The 21,106-nt window shown below is 42.0% G+C and overlaps 1 protein-coding gene across 1 annotated transcript in view; it reads right to left on the minus strand.

The window, feature by feature from the left end:
• Window positions 1-277: 277 nt before the first annotated feature.
• Window positions 278-21,106, minus strand: part of agrn (agrin) — a gene marked incomplete at its 5' end in the record, with an annotated part of 277,398 nt that continues 256,569 nt past the window's right edge. The window contains 12 exons of the mRNA XM_079239816.1: window positions 278-550; window positions 3,274-3,377; window positions 4,790-5,014; window positions 6,803-6,835; window positions 8,576-8,599; window positions 9,545-9,632; window positions 10,448-10,631; window positions 12,470-12,586; window positions 16,465-16,576; window positions 16,677-16,841; window positions 17,194-17,284; window positions 19,737-19,871. Of these exons, the coding sequence (XP_079095942.1) occupies window positions 390-550; window positions 3,274-3,377; window positions 4,790-5,014; window positions 6,803-6,835; window positions 8,576-8,599; window positions 9,545-9,632; window positions 10,448-10,631; window positions 12,470-12,586; window positions 16,465-16,576; window positions 16,677-16,841; window positions 17,194-17,284; window positions 19,737-19,871 (1,439 nt within the window). The 3' untranslated portion in view covers window positions 278-389. The remainder of the gene's footprint in view (window positions 551-3,273; window positions 3,378-4,789; window positions 5,015-6,802; window positions 6,836-8,575; window positions 8,600-9,544; window positions 9,633-10,447; window positions 10,632-12,469; window positions 12,587-16,464; window positions 16,577-16,676; window positions 16,842-17,193; window positions 17,285-19,736; window positions 19,872-21,106) is intronic.

Consider the following 21,106-nt stretch of genomic DNA (forward strand, 5'->3'; position numbering starts at 1 on the left):
CATCAGCAAAGTCCTCCATGTTCAAGTAATGACAAAGAAAAACTAAACAGATTGGTGTTTTTCTAAAGTTAAAAACAAAACCAACATGAAGAAAATCTCTTTTTCCATGGAGACATCTTCTTTTCAAAATGCATGAAGGGTCATAAAAGAATTGTTTACTATATATATGGAGATGCAGATAAAAAAAAAAACAAAAAAAAAGCAAAATATATAAAACAAAAATTAGAACAACATATTCATTCTCTTTCCATATAAAAAGCGATGAAAAGTATACAAAAATAGAAAATAATTACAGCAGGAGACATGGATGCTATGGAGGGAGCGGGTGGCAGGGTTTCGGTTTGAATTTCTTTTTCCCCCGTTTCTTGCAGTGTTTTGTCTCTGCCAGGTTATTTGGCGGCGGGACAGTGTAATATTTTGGGGCTGTTTAAGGCGTCTTCCACCAGGTGGAGCTCCACACCGTCAACCACCACGTCCTTGATGCAGCCAACAAAGCCGGTGCTGTAGGCCTTGGGCAACCGACGAGCCGCCGCCAGCTCCTCCAGGCCACCTGGGGCGGCACAGACACACAAGGTTACATGATTGTGAATCGACCACAGCACAACGACACGTTCAGAATCACCTGAGAAGAATCGCTGGCTAGCTACGCTGTCAGAACTCTAATATTATTATTTACAGCTCTGTTTTTAAAAATATAAACAAACAAAAAAAAACATCTGTTCTTGTATTTCCACTATGAAATCATCCATTCTTTCCAAGTTCATTGCAAAATCTTTCATTTTAAAGCTTAGTCCAAATGTTACTTCTTACTTCTTCTGTGGGTATCAGAAAACATTTAGTAATCAACTGCAGACTCACACACCGCATGATTACCTGCTAGCGTGTGTAAAAGCCATTGAGTGCTACTTTTATTGAATTTCAGATTAAATTAAACCTAAAAAATATCCTTGAATATTTGCACTAACTGATTTGTTGTTGGGTTGATATTTTCAGGCGATGGTGCCTGCTGATGGGCATGACAGGCTGGGAATTTTACAAATGAACAAACACCAAGTTTGGACAGAAAAGAAAGACTTTTCTTCTCATTTGTGCCACAAATGAAAGGCAGTGATTGCACTAGATGATGATTTCATCATTGTTTTGGATTTTTTACGGTTGCTGAACGCCACAGATTACATCTTTATGCCCTGCTTCTCACAGGTGCTTTACTTGTCTTTGTCTGCTCAGGTTAGCCTGCTAACTATGCAGCCACATGCATATTAAGGGACGAGTTTACTTATTTTAAAACTAATTGCAGTAAAAATAAATAAATCATAAAAAAATAAGAAAAAGAAGAAAAAACTTGTTTTATAGTCTATTTCACATTTCCTGACTTTCATAGTATCTTCTAAAATCATCTTGACCATTATTTCTACAGATTTTCTGAAGGTAATTCAAAGTGTTTCTTAACAGATCAGTTGCTTTTTTTTTTTAACTCATTTTCAGAAGAGTTATTGTTACAAATTATTTTTAGAGCCACTTAAAGCTGACTTGTGAGTCATTCGAGCTTTAAAAAGGAATCTTGCTACAATATAAGTTTACAGCCAGTTTCGGATCTGAATGAAAAAGCAAACTTATTAAAACCAAACATTTTAAAATGCAAGGAGCAGCCTGTTGCAAAAATAAAATGTATCTTCTGTTTCTATGAGAAGTGCCAAACACAACATGACAGACATAATATGGTATTTTGAATCAACAAAATTATTCTTAAGGAGGTTTTTGCTAAAAATAAAAATAGTCATATCTTGGCATGTGTTCACTGGAGTTGAATAAACCAGAGGTCAACTGAAAAAATAGGAAAAAATACTCTGCAAATACCAAACCAAGGTCCCTTCAACCGATTCATTTACCATTTGTTGAGCCAAAGAAGAGCTCGGAGAACTAAAAAAAAAAAAAATCATTGTACAAACTGTATTTTCATTCTATATAGTATTATCATACATATTTCTACACATTTTCATATATTTTTGCACCTATTATGATTTTATAAAATCATAAAAGGTGGTGAAATGTGTCTCAAAGTGTTAGGAGAGTCCTGCTTGTAGATTCCAGGCATGCCGACTATCAGATATAGTCATATTTATAGACCATATAAAAACAGACTGCTCATTTTTAATAAAAATGTGAACACATCATAAATGTGTGCCTAAAAGGAGATGTTCTAGTGCTTTGCCATTTCTCTTTTTTTATTTAATCCTCATTTAATTTTTCCCTTGTTCCTTCTGTTTTAACTCCTTCGACCCAACGTTTATATCTTTCTCGCTAAATCAGCACTTAACCTTTAATTCACAAGGCCCTGAAATCTGTGTCAGAAGCTGAGCTTCTTTTAAGATGTTTTACCTGAATGCCCGTGCACCCTATTATCCGCCACCTTCCTCGCCTCTCCTTCTCTTCTCTGTTTTGTTGGGTTGCAGCTTCATATCCCTGTCAAGCTCTTTACATCCCCTGTCCCTGTCCCCATTAATCGGATTGCGGCGCCTCCGAATCAGGAGTCGACAGGGCTAATTTCATGCGAGTTACAGATGAATTAATGATGAACAGAGAAAAGGGGATTTAAAAAACGAAGAAGAGCACATGATGGGAGGGTTGCGTGAGGATTATATATTCTTGCTGCGGGGCTCGTTCAGCACCTGTTCCACTGCACTGCTTTCCCTGTGTGTGGTTGTGTATGCGTACCTGAGTGCACCTCTACATACGGCGAGTCTCTTAAATGTCACTCAGGCCGCTACTCCTCTCAAACCGGCCTCTTTTCCGCTGCACACTGTGCATTTCAAGGAACAGTCCGGCTTTATTCTCTCTGCTCGTCTTCAATGTTATTTCCTCAAAATGTTCAATCCAGCCGGGGGCCGCGTGTGTTCTTTTAAAAAAAACGATTTCTCTGAGACAAGTTCAGACTAAATTGAACTCGAGGTAGATAACAGGCAGACTTTGGTCATTTTCAATTCAAGAGAGCAGGCAACTTTGAGTTAGTCAGATAGCTTTTCATTTCTCATCTCAATACCTGAATGGGTTTTTTTCTTTTATAGCCTGAACTGCAATAATTTTTCCTTGCTGGAGACTTCCCTTATCCTCTGAAATGCCAATAAGTCCATCATATTTGGCAAGCATTTACTAGTAACTAAAATGAATAAGTACTATGTCGTTACAAGCCACCCATGGCTTGATGTGTTGTATTTTTAGTCGTATTTAAAAGTCTGCATGATGGTCTTTTAAAATGCATGTGTGGGCACCTACCTAACCAGAGTGCTCCATCTGTGTCCAGCTGTGTAGCTGTCAAGGGCGATGACCCTGTTACCGCTGCTTCATTGCCAACCTGTAAAGAGCCATCTCGAAGTGCTCTGGAGAGGAGAAAGCAAAGTCAGCCTGATGCATGCTTGTCACAAAAAATAGCTGCAAATTGGAGTTTCCTTTAATCAGAAACATCAAGTCTCTACTGCTGCACTGCCAGTGTGCAGAGCACTCACATTACTGCCTTAGCCACGCACCGTTCCAAATGCGCCTGCATATCAGCCAACACAAAAAACCCCCGAAAGAGCTGAAGTTATTTTAGGCGGTTCTTTACCGCACATTATTACCCTTACGAATTCTGAAGACAGGGTAAATTTGTACGCATTAAAGGAGACCTCTGACAGGGAAAGCGAGCCACAAACACAAGCATCTCTGTCGTTATGAGAGACGCAAACCACATGCTGTGATTTTCCACCACCATCATCATCAGACATGAATCGCACGTGACGTCCCTTTAAGCCTGGGATGAGATTTGACCAAATCCCTGTTTGAAATGGATGTAACGGCCTTTCCGGGATCGATTATTCTTGCCTTAAATGATGAAACCAATGTAATTATTCCCCCCGTGCGTCCATTCACGGCGACGCCAAAAGCAAATGTTAAGCGCCGATAAAGAGGAGAACATACGGAAGGTGTTAAATGGGTCCTTTTCAATGTTCAGGCTGTTAATTTGTTTCTAATGAAGTGATCCATTAATTTGACATCACTGAAAGCGTAGCATGCTTTGTGTTATTCTACTTCCAGGAAAATGAATCGTCTATTAGGTGCATGCTAAACCGCATGAGCATGTTTAATGTGTCTAATATGCAGGTTATTCATTATGCATGTATGCATGTAAATACACATGCTGCAAATTTGCACTGAATTATTAAATGAAGCGGAATCAGTTGCAGATTTAGTTAAGAATAGCAGAGCATGTAGCACAGCATCAGCTGAGTTTGTCTAAAAAACATGACAAATTACTCCACAACCAGCCTGAATTCACAGAACTTTGCTTTTAGTTTATTTCTAACCCTTATTTTAGTTTGATGTTATACTTTTTTTAGTTTTAAGTTTATTGAAAGACCTGTACTTGTGCCTTTACATTCACAGTGCATGTAGTGTTTGTTTAAAAATAGATGCTATTTTGAATTTCTATCCATTTGCCTGCTGCCTATAACGTGTCAAACATGTTGGGTTGTTACAGCATGTTCTTCCTTTAAGAACATTCATTACCGTGTCTAAGCTGTGTCTATTTGCTGCATGCGTTGAAACTAATGCGTGACCAGGCATGAAAATAACCTTAATCTGAAACCAATCAGAGCCATCTAAAAAAGCAAAGGATCACCGTGTGGCAGAGGATTCATGCAAGACATCACACGGTTTCCAGCAATGCAGATACAATATGGATTAAGTCTAATCCTGGTCTAACTGTCAAAGCTTTCACTGCTGATTCGCAGCTAACTGTCATCGGCTGGCTTACCTGCTGGCCTTGATGCGTATCCAGCCGTTGGTGTCGACACGCACCGAGGAGCGCAGTACCACGGGCTTGGAGCCCAGGTCGTACGTCATCTGGACGCGTCCGTCCACGATGGCCAGGGCGATGTAGTCTGAACGCTCCACGCCCTTCCCGCTCCACAGCACCAGGCCCTGCGTCGCTTCAGTTCGGATGCTGAGCTCGAATTTGTTCACCAGAAGAGCCTTCTCACTATGAGAACAAAAAAACCCCACCTATGAGCTGCTTCTAATCCTTGGCATATTTGCAGTTGCATATATGAGGCCATGTCTGACACCGACCATGATTCAAGTATGATTTTTTTTTTTTTTTTCTTTACACATCTGGTAAAAAAAGCCACGTTGCTTCGGCTCATTCAAGCTGCATTACATCTACAGGATGCAGACCGAGTTACGGAGTAGCAGGGGGTTGTTTTCTGATTAGCTTTCATACATCCTACTGAGCCTGAACTGCTCTACTGCTCAGTGCTTCCTGTGTTGCATTTGCCGTGTAAGTATGTGTGTGTGTGTGTGTGTGTGCTTTAGGTAGTTGTTTGATCTCCCGCCTCTTGACTGCTGAAGCTGCAGGGGCGATTTTGATGCCGACACTAGGACACTTCCATCTATCCTCAAGCGGGACTGTGTGCCACTGTCACGCCTGTGCAAGAAAAGGTCCACACAGCAACGTGCATGTACGTGTGTGCACGTGCAAACCCCATCACACACAACCGTTGCTGCATACAAACGCAGGTTCTTTGTGAGTCCAGTGGAGGTACAGCTGACATGTAGAAAATCCTAACTTAAATTTTTCATTCATCAGTTTCTGTTTGATCTTCTGTCAAATGGGACGAACTCCACCAATCTCCAATCTTTAACCACAAAGACAACGAGGGGGGGTGAGAATACATACGGAAAAGAACCACTGGTGTGGATGAAACAAAAGAAACAACAGAGGTACAAAGTTGGAGACGACAATTAGACAAGACAAACACCAATGAGCATAGCAAACAGAGAGGCACATGAGGGTGCAGGCAAGACAGGAAAGAAGGGGATGAAAAGAAGCTGAGTGTGGTCCTTCTCCCTCAACCTGGAGGAGACACTCATCTGTTAAATAATGAGATTAAATGAAGAAAAGCAACATGATTTTGATTTAACTTTGGTGGCGTGGAAACTCTTATAGCTCAAGCCAATGCTAGTGTTGCTTCACCTCAGCAGAAATGGGGATAAAATCCAGAATTAAATGTGATTTCTTCCCTTAAAAGCACACTTAGCTTCGAAACCTCAACCCCCCCTTTGATTAGCTAAAACTGCTGAGGTAAACAATCACAAGCAAAAGAGCATTTGATTGTTTTTTTCTTTTACCCTTCTGCAGAGGGACAAAAAAAAAAGTTGCTCAGTGAACCCTCTCCTGGCAAACCCTCAAACAGCTTACAGGTCCCAATAAATCTCCATCGGAGCGGCTTGTCAGTGATAAGGTCAAGGTTATTAAAAGTGCAGAAGACATCATGAATAAAACAACACTGGCACACGGCATTCCAAATCTCATATACACCACTGACTTCATAGATTTCTGCCATGATGCCGTTTCTTTTTTTTTTTTTTTTCAGAAAAATCTGGCATTTTTATCCACTTCTCTTGTGTAGTCGACTCCTCAAGGCGCAAACCTACATCTCAACTCTAGGTGTCAGTAGTGGTTAGAATAAAAAAAAAAAAAAAAAAAAAAAAAAAAAGAGTCATAGATTAACAGAAGCGGCTGGTTTTGTGCTGTTATCAAGGCACTGATTTCTCAGAAATAATTAAACCATATGCAGAGACTCTTTTGTGATTGGTTTTTGTGACTCAGTCCCATTTGGGAAAACAATGCTGTCTCTGCAGAGCAGGATTTAGCCCTGTCAGAAGTCAAGGAGGGGTTGTCTTGAGAGGGAGGAGGGAATGAGCAAACACTACCAAAAGTGAGACACAAGCAGACTGTACCAAAGTTTGAAAGCTTGAAGAGACTCACCTCTGGTCAGATGGGTTGTCCACAGACTCGGGACTTAAAGGGAGCAGGGGAGAAAGTCATGCAGTGTAAGCGCAAACAGGCCACAAGGAGAAACGGAGGCAGGGAGGGGAAGGAGGAAGTTGTGAGCCCCCTGGGTGACTCACAGAGGTCTAGCTAGGACCCGGAGTTGCAAAAAGCATAACTTATCTATTCTACTACAACATCAGCCATCCCCCCCCCCCCGAGTCGATAACAACCGTTGTGTGATCATGGGAAGTGTAGCTTAACCCTGATTACACCACAACCATAAAACGGGGTTCGAGAGAAACGCTCAGATCAAGATGGATGCACCAAAATGCCTGGGGATCAGGACATTTTTTCTCTTTTTTTTTCTTCAAATAAGCATTAAGATTAAGTACATTCATAGTCAGTTTCCACACGGTTACAAATCCCATCCAATTATTTAACAAATCTATTATATTTATGGGGACTGGCCATTACCTTCTGTCTAGAGGGGGAAGCAGTTGGATGAGAAAAATTGGGCAGTTGTCAAAAAATGGGGTCAAGCGTGGTATGAGTTGAGAGTCATAGCTGGACATGATTTGTCACTGAAATAATGGGGCTTGAGCGAATCGACCTGGACTTTGCGATACGAGAGTTGAAGGAGGAGTGATCGGAGGCTGCAGTAAATAGAATCAGAAGGTGACAGCTTGACGTTTTTGGCCTTGGCATCATCTAACAGCCTCAGAAGAAATGTAGTATTTTCTTTAGAAAACGAAATCAGACTGAATTGATTAGTGCTGCACTGACACTCTGGTTTGCTTAAATTCACGCGTATTGTGGCTCTTACTAACTGTGACATCCATTAAACTTTTGACAGTCTGGCTCCAAGGACCACTGTCCCCTCCTGCTAAGTGAGATTGATGCCCATGGCTACATACTGTGGAGAGATCTCAATTGGAGGTCTAATCTACAAAGGGAGATAAATCTGTGATTAACATGTCACAGCCATTCAGCACAGCCGACTCCGTAATTATTCACAATTACAGTTAGAGATCTGGCAAAAATGAAACGACAGAAACCCTGGAATGGATGGGAACTCTGGGTGGAATCCAGTCAGCTTAATTTGAGCTGAAATCTGCTTCGCCGCTTGGTGGGACTTTTTAAAAGAGGTTACTTACCGAGCTAATGAGCGAGAAGAAATGGAAAAAAACCCAAAAAACAACCCAAATAACGAAGTCATGAGCGAGGATTTTCCCAAGCAGGAACTCTAGAAACGCTAGAAACTAGGTTAAGGGGTGTTTAGTATATAGTCCTCTCGCAGTTTTCAAGGGGTCTCATTCATTTCCCACAAAACACTTAATGCCGTAACGTGCACGGCAATTAATTCAGTTTATAAACAAGTCACAACCATGCATAAATTATTGCATATTCTTTGTAAAGCAATTCACTTAGTCTGGTCGAGCACAATGCTTAACATGCACACGTCCATGCTTCTCTTTGCTCTGAAGACAAAAAAAAACAAAAAAAAAACAAAAAACGGGAAGGATTGAGTGAATTTGTAAATGTATTCAAAGTAACGAAATCCGTCAAATTAAATTATGGGAATGAAGCTCGGATGTAAAATCTGCTTTTAACAGTCAAAGATGGCTTCTGTGTGGAAATTAAGACCGCAAACTGAATGTACTTTAATCTTTCCATTTGGGTTAACTATCAAAACAATGGATTTGTGTTGCTGTTAGTCGGGGCTTGGTTTGAAAATGGGCAAACACCTGAACTTTTCATCTTACTTACTCTGGTATCTCATTGGTCAGTTGGCTTGAGTGAAAAGGAAAGACAGCGGAGGACATTTATATGAGACAAAGACAGACGTGGAGCGCGACAAGGGGACTTCAGATTGAAGGACAGGACAAAAGGAAAGCGGACATCGCAAACACACAGCAAAAGATGCACATTAGGACAAACATGAAAACTGACAGAAGTCTCCTGCTGCTAGTTTCAAAGTGGGTGTGAGTTGCGTGTCTCCGAGGGAGCGCGATGATCTGCGGACCCACTTTTCACACCTCAAAGTGTTTGTGAGAAGAGCTGCGAGATATGGAACCGTATGCTGGATGCCGTTTCAGGTTCATTGCATAAACATTTTTGTTGATGCAAACCTGGAGGCGCAGTCTCGCCGGGTTTGTAGATGGATAGCAAAGTAAAACTGTCTCATCAGCTGGTTATACGGAGCGGGTTTTTCTCCAGGTTGTTTTTGTTTTGCTCCACAAACCATTTAATAATTATGTCATGATTTCCCCCCCCCCCTATTTCCAAAGTGTTGAAAATCTGCAGCTGACAAATCTTTAGACCCCATTTAGATTAAAAAAAAAAAAGTTCTCTATACATTTGAAAAAATGATAAGAAGCTTAATCATGTGTGTGTGTGTGTGTGTGTTTTTATTGTCCGGTCTCAGCGGGAGCCTAGCCAGAGACCACAGGCTGAAAGCGGTGCACTCAGGGCAAAACTGATCGCCAAATGTCTCGCTAATTAGAAAAATCCTGTCACATGGAAAGCCAAACCGTCACAGGCGGGGAGGGTGAACTATTAGCCAAGTGCCTCGTTTACCCCGAAGTCCTCCCGCTGATGATATCATCAACACTGTCATCACTGTTACCAAAGAAAGGAGATGGATAGACAGACGGGCTATTTGGCTAAAAGCTATTACAACAAAGATGGCTGATGAAGCTGAAAAGACAACGATGTTCCACTTGTCCTCCTCCTTACCTCTTTGTGACAGCATTGTGGTACTCGATGAACGTCCGGCCATCAAAGGCGATGGCCTCGGTCTCTCCAGCGGACTTCTCGTGGATAGCTGAAAGGGAGGAGGAAGGGGGCAGGGTGAGGGATGAGGATTGCTCGTAAGATGAGATCACACCAATCAATAAGAGTAAGGATTCAGTTATCAGAGCTGCAGGCAATGGGGTGTGAGCTAAATGTGGAGGGGGGGGGTTGCGTTTTAATTAACGTGAAAGGGACAACCGACTGCACGCACAAGGTTAATGGCAAAAGCAGCGACTGAGTATGTAAGACGGATCGGGCCGGAGAGAGTGTAAGTCTGGAAGGGTAACATGATGATGATGAAAGGGATGTGCAACCCTTTCATTTCGTGAATATTCAGCTGATGCACTTAATCAGTTTCACAACAGCCGCTCCACTTTCAAATCAATACATAACAGCACTGACTCAAAAGAGGCGTCGCATGTGTGATATTAGTGTTATCTCAAACAGAAACAACACGAATGGTAATAAAGGTCTAAAGAGGAGGAAAACGGAGGCTCATATTTTACCTTGTGAAGAGACGAAGCTAATCAAGCTGTTACACGAAACGTCGCTGATTTCAATCCCAGTTTATAAGGTGCCAAAACGCAACATTTTCTTTTTAAAGCTAAACCTGAAAATCTTGGATCAATTGGCGCTAATGCAACGATTGCCTGAATGATTTCAACCCAGTGAGTACTGGGAGCCACTGGCTTATGAAAAAAAAAACCCAAACAATAAATAAATAAAATAAAATGGTAAAACTTATCCTTAACTTTGGGGTAGGATAAGTTTTTAAGCACTGAGGTTGTCTTTGCTTTAATGATTTGCACCGTTATGAACACAAATTAAAAATGTAACAATACTTACGGGTTTGACAGTTTTCCCCTGAGAAACCGTGGGGACAAATGCATTCGTAGGCTCTCATGTCGGGGTTGCAACGGCCGCCGTTCTGGCAGGGTTCTCGGGAACATGGGTGGCCCTGGAACATCACTACATTGCTGGAGTTCAAGGCGTTCTCCTCCCTGAGTATTGGTATACTCATTAGCATAATCTGCAAACAGAAAACAGTAAAAATGGGCACAGAAGGAAAGTCGGGCATCATCACAGCCTTGGCTTGGAGGTATTAAACACAACAACAACTAAAAACACAGCAGGGATATCTCAGAAATAACCCTCAGTCCACAAAGTCCCACAACTAAATCACAAAAGTACTGCATTCAAGCCTCTAACAACTCACGTTTAAGTCTTAATCATTTCATTTTGAGTCAAAAACTCATTACTAAAAAAACAACTAAAGTAAAACTTCAGAAAATGAAATCTGCAGTAATGATTCAGAAGTGAATTAAAACACCAGCCCTTAGCAAAGGTGCCTCATTAGGATTGAGTAAGTGCTGTCAGATAAGATTTTTTGGGGCTTTGAGCTGATGTAGCAACAAAAAATCAAACCAAATGCAATTAAACTAGAGAACTGTGAGCCATCGTATAGATGCACCTCAACGGGATCGGAAATAAACGCCCGCACATATCAACAAATGGCTGAAAGAACATAAAACCTATAATCACATCACATATTTATATATTCTATATTCATTTAATGTACTGTCTTTTAAAGTTTGAAGCAGTCTAAATATTGATGCGCTTGTGCCACCAGATCATTTAGTTTGAAACCACCAATCAATGCAGCTTAAGTTATTAAAACTTTGCTAAGAAGGCTACACTTCTGAAGCGCATCCATTTTAGTCTGAGTGGGATCTGCTTGCTCGGTGGATGTGCCAAGTCTGGAAACACGGCAGCGAGTGATGCTAAGACAAATATCATCAGCCTCAGTCAGGTTAAAAGGCAGATGAGGGAAAGTAAATTTCAACACATGACATAATGTGTGTGATGCGCCAAACAGTATATAATAAGTATATAATACACAATTTAATTAGACTCAGATGACAGCAAAATGATTGTTGCCTTGAAATAAAAAAAAAAAGTTTTTTGTTTCACAGCCTGCATGCAAAAGTGTGCACCAAAATAATATAAGATCCTAAATCACTTCTGTTTATGTAATAACCTTTGTATGAACTGTTTCAGAGCTCTTTTAACTGTTTATGTCTGTTAGCTCAGTTTAATTGCTTCTGTTGTCAAAATGATGCCATTAAAATTTTCTCCACATAGAAAACTAGAAAAAAAATGTGATCTTTTGACTCTTTTTTTTTTTAAATTTCTGCTTAAGAACCATTCTCTAATTATCAAGCATCTCCTAAAAGCAAATAAAAAGAGTAATAAAATAAGATTAACATGTTCCTATAAAGATGAAATCTTCGCTGTCAACACATTAAGCAGTAGGTACTGGTGTGCCACCAGTGAAAAGCTGCATCAAAATGCTAAAACATACCGTCTTCTTTATGATTAACTACTCCCTAGAGGCGAAGTTCAACAAAACACCACATTTTTGCTTTTGATAAGCTCGAAACTGTTGAGGGAAAGTTTGCATATGAGAACTAATGACAAGTTTGTACAAACACCAACATCCAGCCTTTGTTCTAAATGAGCTATTTTTGGCACTCAGAGATGAGCTTTTTTTTTCTGGAAAGTGGAGGGAAAAAAAAGAAAACTGGAAAGCTGACAGGGAAAGATCTGAGAATAGCTAAATGGAGGGACTTCAAAATGTGCATCTATTATTAGTCCATGCTAATCCAAATGAGCAGAGCCACTTCACAGTCACAGTGTGAGCTTATAAAGGAAAATTGCTCAGAAGAGGGTTTGTGGTGTGACAGCGGGGCACCTAATGACTTATCATTCGACTTTGCTACAGTACGTCTCAAAACGCCCGAGTCATTAAAATAACACCAACTAATGTCAAAACACTCAGTTAAAAATAGCCGCTTGTAAACTTTTTACCTTTTGAATGGTTCCCTTGAAGCCCTCGGTGAGCGCAGCAGTTCTTGGTAGTTTGCTGTAATCGGGAACTCCGCCGACAAAAAGGGACTCCTTCAGGTTGAGATCCATGTGCATGTTCTGATGAGACAGGACAACAAACAGGATTCACCTGAGGAGCCGAGTCAGCATAAAACATGAAAAACATCCTCGCATGCAGTAAGTCCACACTAAGCCGGGTTTTCTGGTTTGGATGTAAAGTTTGGTTTATTCCCTTTTAACTGCAAATTATGGTGATTTTTTTTTTTTATCACGTTTCATGCATTTTGATTATTTCTCTAATGTCTACCCTTTAACAATACCAATTCATGTACCATGTACTATTATACATAATTGAGAAATCTGATTAGTTACCTTTACAAGGAGGAATAACCTGTAAAGATCATACTTCTGTGGATTTAGCAACATGGATAAACATGTGATTCCCAAAATGCCCTGCAACATTCTCCTCTTGGTATTCTCGCTGCTTGAAGGACTGGAATGGTTGCACCTCTTTGCAAAAGGGGCCAATCCAGCTTTTCATTTAAGTATTGTAACACAAATTGGGATTAATAACGTAATCAGCCAAACATAAACTTCCCTCCTTTGTTGCCGCGGTAATACGGAACAGAATATCTGATGATGTCTGAGGAGCCTGAGATAAGCTGTACCCTTTCACCTGAGATGCCCACAATGAGATTAGCTTTTACCAAATTTGCAGACATATTGTCAATTAGAAAGCTCAATTAAGAAAAAGAATAAATGGATTGAATTTATACTGAAGTTTTAACGGCACTTTCCTGCCTTCCTTCCACATCAATCCACTTGATGCGTTACAACACAAGTGATTTCCCAGAGAGAGTGGTCAATTATCGCCTGTGTGACATACACAGCGACTACAAAGGGAAATCAGGAGCAGGCTGGACTGCAGATATGGATAGTTCTTTATAGACATCTCTAATGAATGGCTGATTATAAGCACCGACCTTTCAGACGGATGAGTGTGGAGACACATTAATTGCAATTCATTTGCGTGTCACGCGGGTATGAAATTCGATTCTTTCCACCGAACCTCAGGGACAGCTGCTTTGCATTTGCAAAGGTGACACTTACTTCTTTTGGGTAAAAGAACCAAACCACTTCAGAAGGAAGAAATTAATGATCTTCACTTTCTGTAGGATGGTAATTGCCCGAAGGGTAAAGTGGAGTTAATTGCTGGAAAAGAATGATGGAAGGGGGACAAATAAACATGCAAGCTGGCATCAGCTTGGCTTTTATTTAGGAAGGGATTTTGGAGAGCAGGAGGCAGTGGAGCTTGACTGAAGGCTGTGTCACCGCACCTTAAGCTGCTTCCAGCACAGACTGGGCAAAGACTTGTCCAAAGCTGTCTTTGGGGGGGGGGGGGGGGGGGGGGGGGGCTTTGTCAAAAGATGTCACTGACAGTAGGGCAAAGTTTCCCTCCTCAGGCTCTTTCTGTAAACATTACTGTCTCCTGTCTCTTTTCAACATGATTAAAACTTCACATCTTCACACGGTGGAACTTAAGAGTTGACATTTTTTTATGACTAAGTGAGAATTCATGCAATGAAATGGAAGACTTTGCTCTGTTTTTCTCTAACAGATCTGCACCTGTAGAAGGAGGGCAGCTGGTTCTATAGACTTGAGTTTTGTCGTGCGTTATGGTCAAATGAGTGGGTCAAAGAGTGAGCGACTTTGTGTGATTATGGAGGATTGTTCCTGTGTGCAAAGAGACATGAGAGCAGATGACAAAAGAACAGCCCAGCTTGGCTCAGCACCTCATCATCTCCTACGGTATGCATCCTTTCTCGCTCCCACTTTTTTTTTTTTGACAGGCACGCGGCACCACCGCGATATCCCCGCCTACGCCAGACTAATGAAGAAGTCTCTTTGTTGCTTGAAAACAATGACGGTCTAAAAGATGACTGCTTTCTTTCCTTCTTCCCTCCCACCTTTCCCACCTCCTTCCACCCCCGTAGCAGATGGACCGAGGTGAAAGCCAAACTGTACTCTTTAAGAGCATCTCCTCTTCGGTGCTGTGTGTGTGTGTGCATGTATGAGCTCATGAAATGGCAAAGTTTTTCTACAGAACTGGCACTTTTCAAAGGTGCCAGCAGCTCTGCAGAAGTAGCTTTCTTCTTCAGTGCTGTTGTTGCATGGAGAGATGGGGGGGTGGGGGGTGAGAGTACTCGGTGAACGGCTCAAAATGAAACACGGGGCTAAGGTGTGACTGGGACTTGTCTCATTACCTTGCGTGATCTCTTATTTCCAGACAGCACATCATAAAGAAGGAAAGAAAATAAGGAGGCAGAGAGTTAATAAGGGGAAGACTAGTAAGTGTCTGTGCAGAGAGAGGCATGCAGAGCCAGGCAAGTACATAAAGATCACCAGGCACACATTCACATATTACCTCATGGTTACACACATACACATCTGTAAAGAGCTTTAGAAATAGTTGGTGGGGGAGCACAGACAAGTGACACAAGTACATTAAATAGGAACATAACAAAAAAAAAAAAAAAAGAAAGAGAGAAAATCAGTTGAACGCATTCGGCTGTATACTGTGCACATGCATTCAAAACGCTGTGCAAGAATGAATGCAAATAAGGTGTGTATCTAAAAAGGCTGTGCATGAGGCAGATGGTGCCATTTAGGAAAAGATGAAAAGAAAAAAATAGAGAAAAAAAGAAAAAACTTCATGGATGACAGACTGTGAATAGAGCCACTTAACCCAACCTCATTTACAGGCTGCTGCCATTAAATAAGAGGTAAAGTAGATTTTTATTTCTCCTATCTCTGCCTTTGAAAGTTTGTATTTCATTACGCCGGCAGTCTGAACTGTCCTTGATATGATGATTGCTCTTAAATGTATCCATATACACGCCTGTATGTGTCCTCTGGGTTTCTCCCTTCAGAAAAAGCCTCCACTGCAGCTCACCCTGGTTCTTAAAGCTGAAGTAGGAGGGAATTAGCTGAGATCCACGCTGGATGGGCTCTCTGTATTGAGCTCCATAACTAGTCTCAGCTCATCCCTTGCGTCCTCCCTACACACACACACACACACACGTCTTTGCTTTTCCTTTGCTCTCTTCTTTTAATAAGATTTTCTGCCTCTGTAGCTGGAGTACAACACAATTACCATACAGACGATGGGAGGCAGCAGGGGAGGGACGGAGCGGTGAGATAAAAAATATATAATTTTTCGAAAACGGGAGACTGTTGCATCTTACCGGAGATGATGGAGCTGACAGGGTGCTTGTTCATAATTACAAATTACACTGTTAAATATAATTGGGTGACTTGTGGACTTATCAAACTATTAGATCACCCTCATTTAATAGCATGTACCTGCTTTATTGGTTTAGGAGCAGGGCTTAAGAGTTTCATTACGCTCCTCTTGCCGCTGATATTGCTCTTATCTGCCTCAAACTCCCCTGACACCATCCCAGAGGCTGAATGTGTAAAATAAGACTGTATACCAGTGCTAAAGATTGCTTTTCACTTTTCAATGCAAGACTAAGTTGTTTTTTATTTTTTTATTTTTTTTTTTATCTCCAGCAGAGTTTATCAAAGGCGGAGAGAGTAAGAAAAATGTTGCCGCTATGAAATTAAGACCGCTTGTCAAAAAGGTCCTGGACATCCAAAGCTCTTCATTTTACCTCCATGTATGTTTAGATGCTTTCTGCAAAACAAGCCTGCAAAGCCACAGGGTGCCAAAACCGTGTAGAAATCCTCAACAAAGGGAGTGTTTACAGTTTCAGCCGTGCTTGAAGCGGCACCTCCGAGTTGTGTTACAAGTGCAAATAGGAACACTAAAGCCCGAGACTGTGGCATTGATGAAATATGAGCACAATGATGAGGATACACGGTCAGAAGGAAGGCGAATCACAGCACAGCTCCATTGGTTCTGCATGCTAAAAGCAAGATAAGCAGATGCAGATGGGTGTTAGCTTGTTTCTTACTGGTGACTCTCCCTGAACAGGGTCTTTCTGGTTAACTTTGATCTCCCCTTTACGTTGGGAGCGCTCCAAGTCCACCGTGGTCCACACGTTTAACTGGATCGGGTGCTTACTCCTGAATCACACACACAAGAACAGTCACATAGCATGTAAAACAAACAAACTAAAATTGAACAGTTTTTTCATATTTGTGAGACTCTCCAAAACTTTAAAACCTGATATTAGCTGGTCCTTTTCCTAAGTCGTAGCGAAACTCCAGAAACCTATTATTTAGGGACAGCGAGATGAAGTCGCCTTTTCCGTCTGATTTCTGGCCGTTGTAGAAGATCAGACCATCAGAGTGATTGGCCATGAGAACCACCTTCATGCTGACTTTTTGACTGCAAATGAAGCACAAGCAAAACTCTGTGAAATACTATTATTCATACCCAAGACAGAAGCAGAATGATAAAGGCTTTTTTCTTTCTTCTTCTTCTTTTTTTTGCATTTGGTGCACTCTCTTATAGAGATCGTGCGGAGACACTACAGCACATTAACCACCCTTAGACCTTGATGAAGTTATTTGTGCAGCCCTCATTATCAATTCAGCTCAGGCTTAAAGAAGACTGAGCTTGCTCTTTGCCTCGGGCACAGAACGAGTTTAGTGCATGAAAACTACATAATGTTCAGCTTTCAGTAATACATATAACACTCCACTGTGTACGTTTTTCTTCCATAAGACCTAGGACTCACAGTAGCTCCTGCCCGTAGAGATGGAGCCCCTTCAGCTGCAGGTAGGAGTCCCCGTTGAACTGAGGCATGTAAACCCCTCTCCTCTCCACCACTGGAAAAAAAAACAAAACAAAACAAACAAACTAGATTCAACCTCGGGTTCTGTTTATGTTTGCTGACAGAATTGAAATTCAGGGATAGTCTGTACATCTTTCAGGGACCTGTCAGCATTACAGAAAAAGATGGATTTGTGCGTATAGCCTTTAGGGATTAAGACTTTCACTTAAAAGAAATTCAAACACAAAACCAAAAAAAAAAAAAAAAAAAAAAGGAAGGAAAATCCAAAACCCTTATGCCAGACTGATTACGCAGCATGCCACTGTATGACAAAGAACCTGTGGAGACATGCAGAGTTTAACACACGGCTGGGACCTATGAAATAAAGCAGCCATTGTATTTTTGGCAGGGCTTTTTTGCAAATTCATGTCTTCACGACGCGTCTCCGCCTCGCTGTCTGGAGTCATTAGGACAGGCACCGTGCCATCCCTCTAACAAGTGGTTGACATTAAAAATCACTCAAGTGTCACCAGTGGGAGGGGATGGTGGTATGTGTTTATAATGCATAAACTACCATCATTCAGGCTCACGTGATTTGCGAGACACTCACATAAACACACTGGCTAGCACACACATACCCAAAGCAGCCAGCAAGAAAGCTTTTCTTCATAATTGGCTGGGATTAACTGAGTCGAGTTAGGATGGAGAAGGCAGAGGGAGATGAGAAAGCTAATTAGCTATTGTGCAGAGGAGTGCTAATGATGATGGTACGCACCATGGAAGAGAGGGGGAGAAAAAAAATAATTCCTGCACCCACCAGGAATTCTGCACTGAGCTGAACTCCACAGGAGGAAGACAAATGCTCACCAAGTAGTTTCTCCGACAGCAGCATGGATGGTTTCTCTCTTTTATACGCATTTCTCAGCCTGAAACCATGATCAATAGGACTAGAGGTCAACGCCTCAGTGAGAGCTGAGCAACCAGGAGAGAGCCTCATGACATATGGGCACAGAGCTTCACGACAAGGAAGTGAGTCAAATTAAACTCTAAACAGGCAGCTTAGCGCTCAAACGCCACCTCAATGAGAGGACGTCTAAACCTGATGCATCTCGTACCAAGGTCAGTCACTAAGAGCTCTGGTATCATTTTATTTGCATGTGCAGTGAGTCACCCTATTTGCACTTGCAGTAAATCCCATCAAAACCCCATAAAATTAGGAGGAGAAATAAACAAGCCAGAATGCATATTTTACTTCTTAAGACTGTGATGCAATAGCATCTTATGCTCAATGGGTTCGTTAGTTGCAACGCAACGTGGACCGCTACCCTGCAGTTCATGTCTCGCTTTCATTGCTAAATGCTGATGATTTACACTAAAGCAGCAAGGAAAGTAGGTCACTCAATACTACAGGAACACCCCTGAGAAAAGTCCTTGACTGTGATATTATAGCGGCGAGCTGTGCTGTGCTGACGAACACTGGCAGAATTGAAATGAAAACCACAGCTCAGCTGAACTGGCACACGCGCACACACTCTGATGCAAACACTTCATGTTATGACTGCACTCACCTTCAGGCTTCTGATGAGTGGGCTCTAAGCTACCTGTCTTTTTAACTGTTTTGAGCGCAGCCCTCAGAGGGGACGTCCGCCTGGCTGCCTCCTTATCTGCGAGCTCCTGTCTGGGGCTGACACTCTGGTTGACTGATGCCGCCATTAATCACCACGGGCAGAGAGGACTGATGCGATTAGTCATCTCATTGATTCCTGTGTAAAAATAGCCTTTTGGAATGAGAGACGCTTTGCTCACATAGCATTGATTTAGGCTCACCTCAATTTATTTTAATCACTCGCTAACTTGGACTCAGGGGTTGGACAGAGGCTACTCCCATCTGTTTTTATCCTTAATTCTCCTGGGGCACAGGGGGTTGCACGTCTCTCTCTCTTTTTTTTGTTAGGAAAGTGAACACAAGTTTATCCTCCTGAATTTGCAGCTGCAAAAGTCAACTTCTGAAATAGCTACATCGGCGAGGAGGGAGAGACGTGAGCAGACTTCAATGCGCGATGCCACAAAAAAGGTGCTAATGATAGAACTTCAAACGCAGGTTGGTCTCTTTCCCAGCAGCAGCCGCCTGGTTCTGCCATGCAAAACCCAGCACCAACAAACAAGTTTGAACACAGCAGCACCTGTGGGTGGATAGTGAGGAAGACAGTGGAGAAATGCTGCAGTTTTCGCTTCTGCTTTCCCACTAACAAGTGTTGCCGAGTCGATGTGTTGAATGGCCCGACGGGGCCAATCATCCGCCTCAGCTCTGCAACACATCCACCATTCCTCCTCCCTTCCCCACCAACTCTGAAGGCTCACCTCCACTTTGCTTTTGATCTTCCACTTCAATTCAGGATGGAGGGAAAAGTCTCACAGTAGAAAGCACAGGACAGGAAATTATGCAAACACTGAGGAGGGTCGAGTCGGTGTGTTCGGGCCCAAAGGGACATTTTTAGTCAGGTTACCTTTCTCGCAGTGTCTGCCTTCACGTCCCATGGGGCACTCGCATTTGTACCCTCCCTCAGGCAGAACCTGGCACTGGGAACTCGCATGGCACTTGTTTGGTACGCATGGATCATGGATGTCAGCGCATGTCGGACCTACACGTACACAAACAGATGGGGAGAAAAAAAACACAAACAAACATCAATAATAATCCAACATTTTCCAACTAATTGTGTCTTTTATTCCATCTCAGACAGCTGGGAAGAGAAGGCGATGCCAGTGTGATGACTTCCTTTTTAATAGAGGTCATTTTCTAATAGGGTTTGGAAATATTACACGTCCAGATTAAACATAGGAGAGTCTCCCCGCCACGCGGACATGTTTCTGGGCCAGTGCACACTGTGGGAAAAGCTTGCACGCTTCTGGTAGATGATGGTTTTGCCCTCTGCCACAGCCCATCTGAATTCACCCGTCATTACTTTAGCAGTCAGAGCCTGTGGTGAGGAGAGCGCGTTAATGAACCCCATCCCCGCTGAGCTCACAGGCCTCCCCTGTTTTCCTCACTCTCCGTTTTTTTTTTTCTTTTTTTTTTGGAAGCTGCCTTTTATCCCGCGATCCTTTTTTTCATTTCTCTTCTCTCCCTTTCGACTCTGATGTTCTCTCACCTCTCTCATTTATCTGGATGTCCTGACATGTTCTCCCTCTAACTACAGCTCTAATAATTCCCTCTTCCCTCTTTTCTCTGATCTGTCCCTTCCCTCCAGAAAAGCAATCTTGGACACTTTTAAACTGACATTATGATAAAAATTAACTTGAATGCAAGTCTGCAGGCAAAGGTTCAATACTCATTACCATTCATTTTTCACAATGTCGCCAACGCAACTTCATCACAGCAGCGGTTCCTCTGAGGAGACGGTGATCTGTATTTCTTCTCCAACCTCTCAATGCCAAAACATAAAAGTACTTTCTTATATGAAATGTTATGAGATACTTTATTGATCCATGAGGTAAATTCAAGGATAATGGCTTTGAAAAGTCTGCTGATGGTACTCACCTACCCCGCGTTTGAGGATATGAGGGTAGGTAACTATGATCCTTCACAAGTAAACTCCTTCACTATTAAAATATAAAACTTTGACTTGGCAATTAATAGGCTGCACTATCGTACCACCAGTGAGGGGCTTTTGACTCGGCCCTGATGGTGTCTCTTCTTCACTGCGTTCTTTCTCACCATGTATTTAGTTGCCATTTGCCAGAGGAAGACATAAGCTGAAGGCTGAAAGTTTTCGTGTTTTCTGAACGACGTCAACATATAATCTCTCATTTCTGTGTTGGACACACAGATTTGATAGCTTTGGTGTTTACAAAATGACTTCCAGCTCTTCTGCTG

Source organism: Telmatherina bonti (assembly GCF_933228915.1).
Source record: "Telmatherina bonti genome assembly, chromosome: 4".
Classification (NCBI taxonomy): domain Eukaryota; kingdom Metazoa; phylum Chordata; class Actinopteri; order Atheriniformes; family Telmatherinidae; genus Telmatherina; species Telmatherina bonti.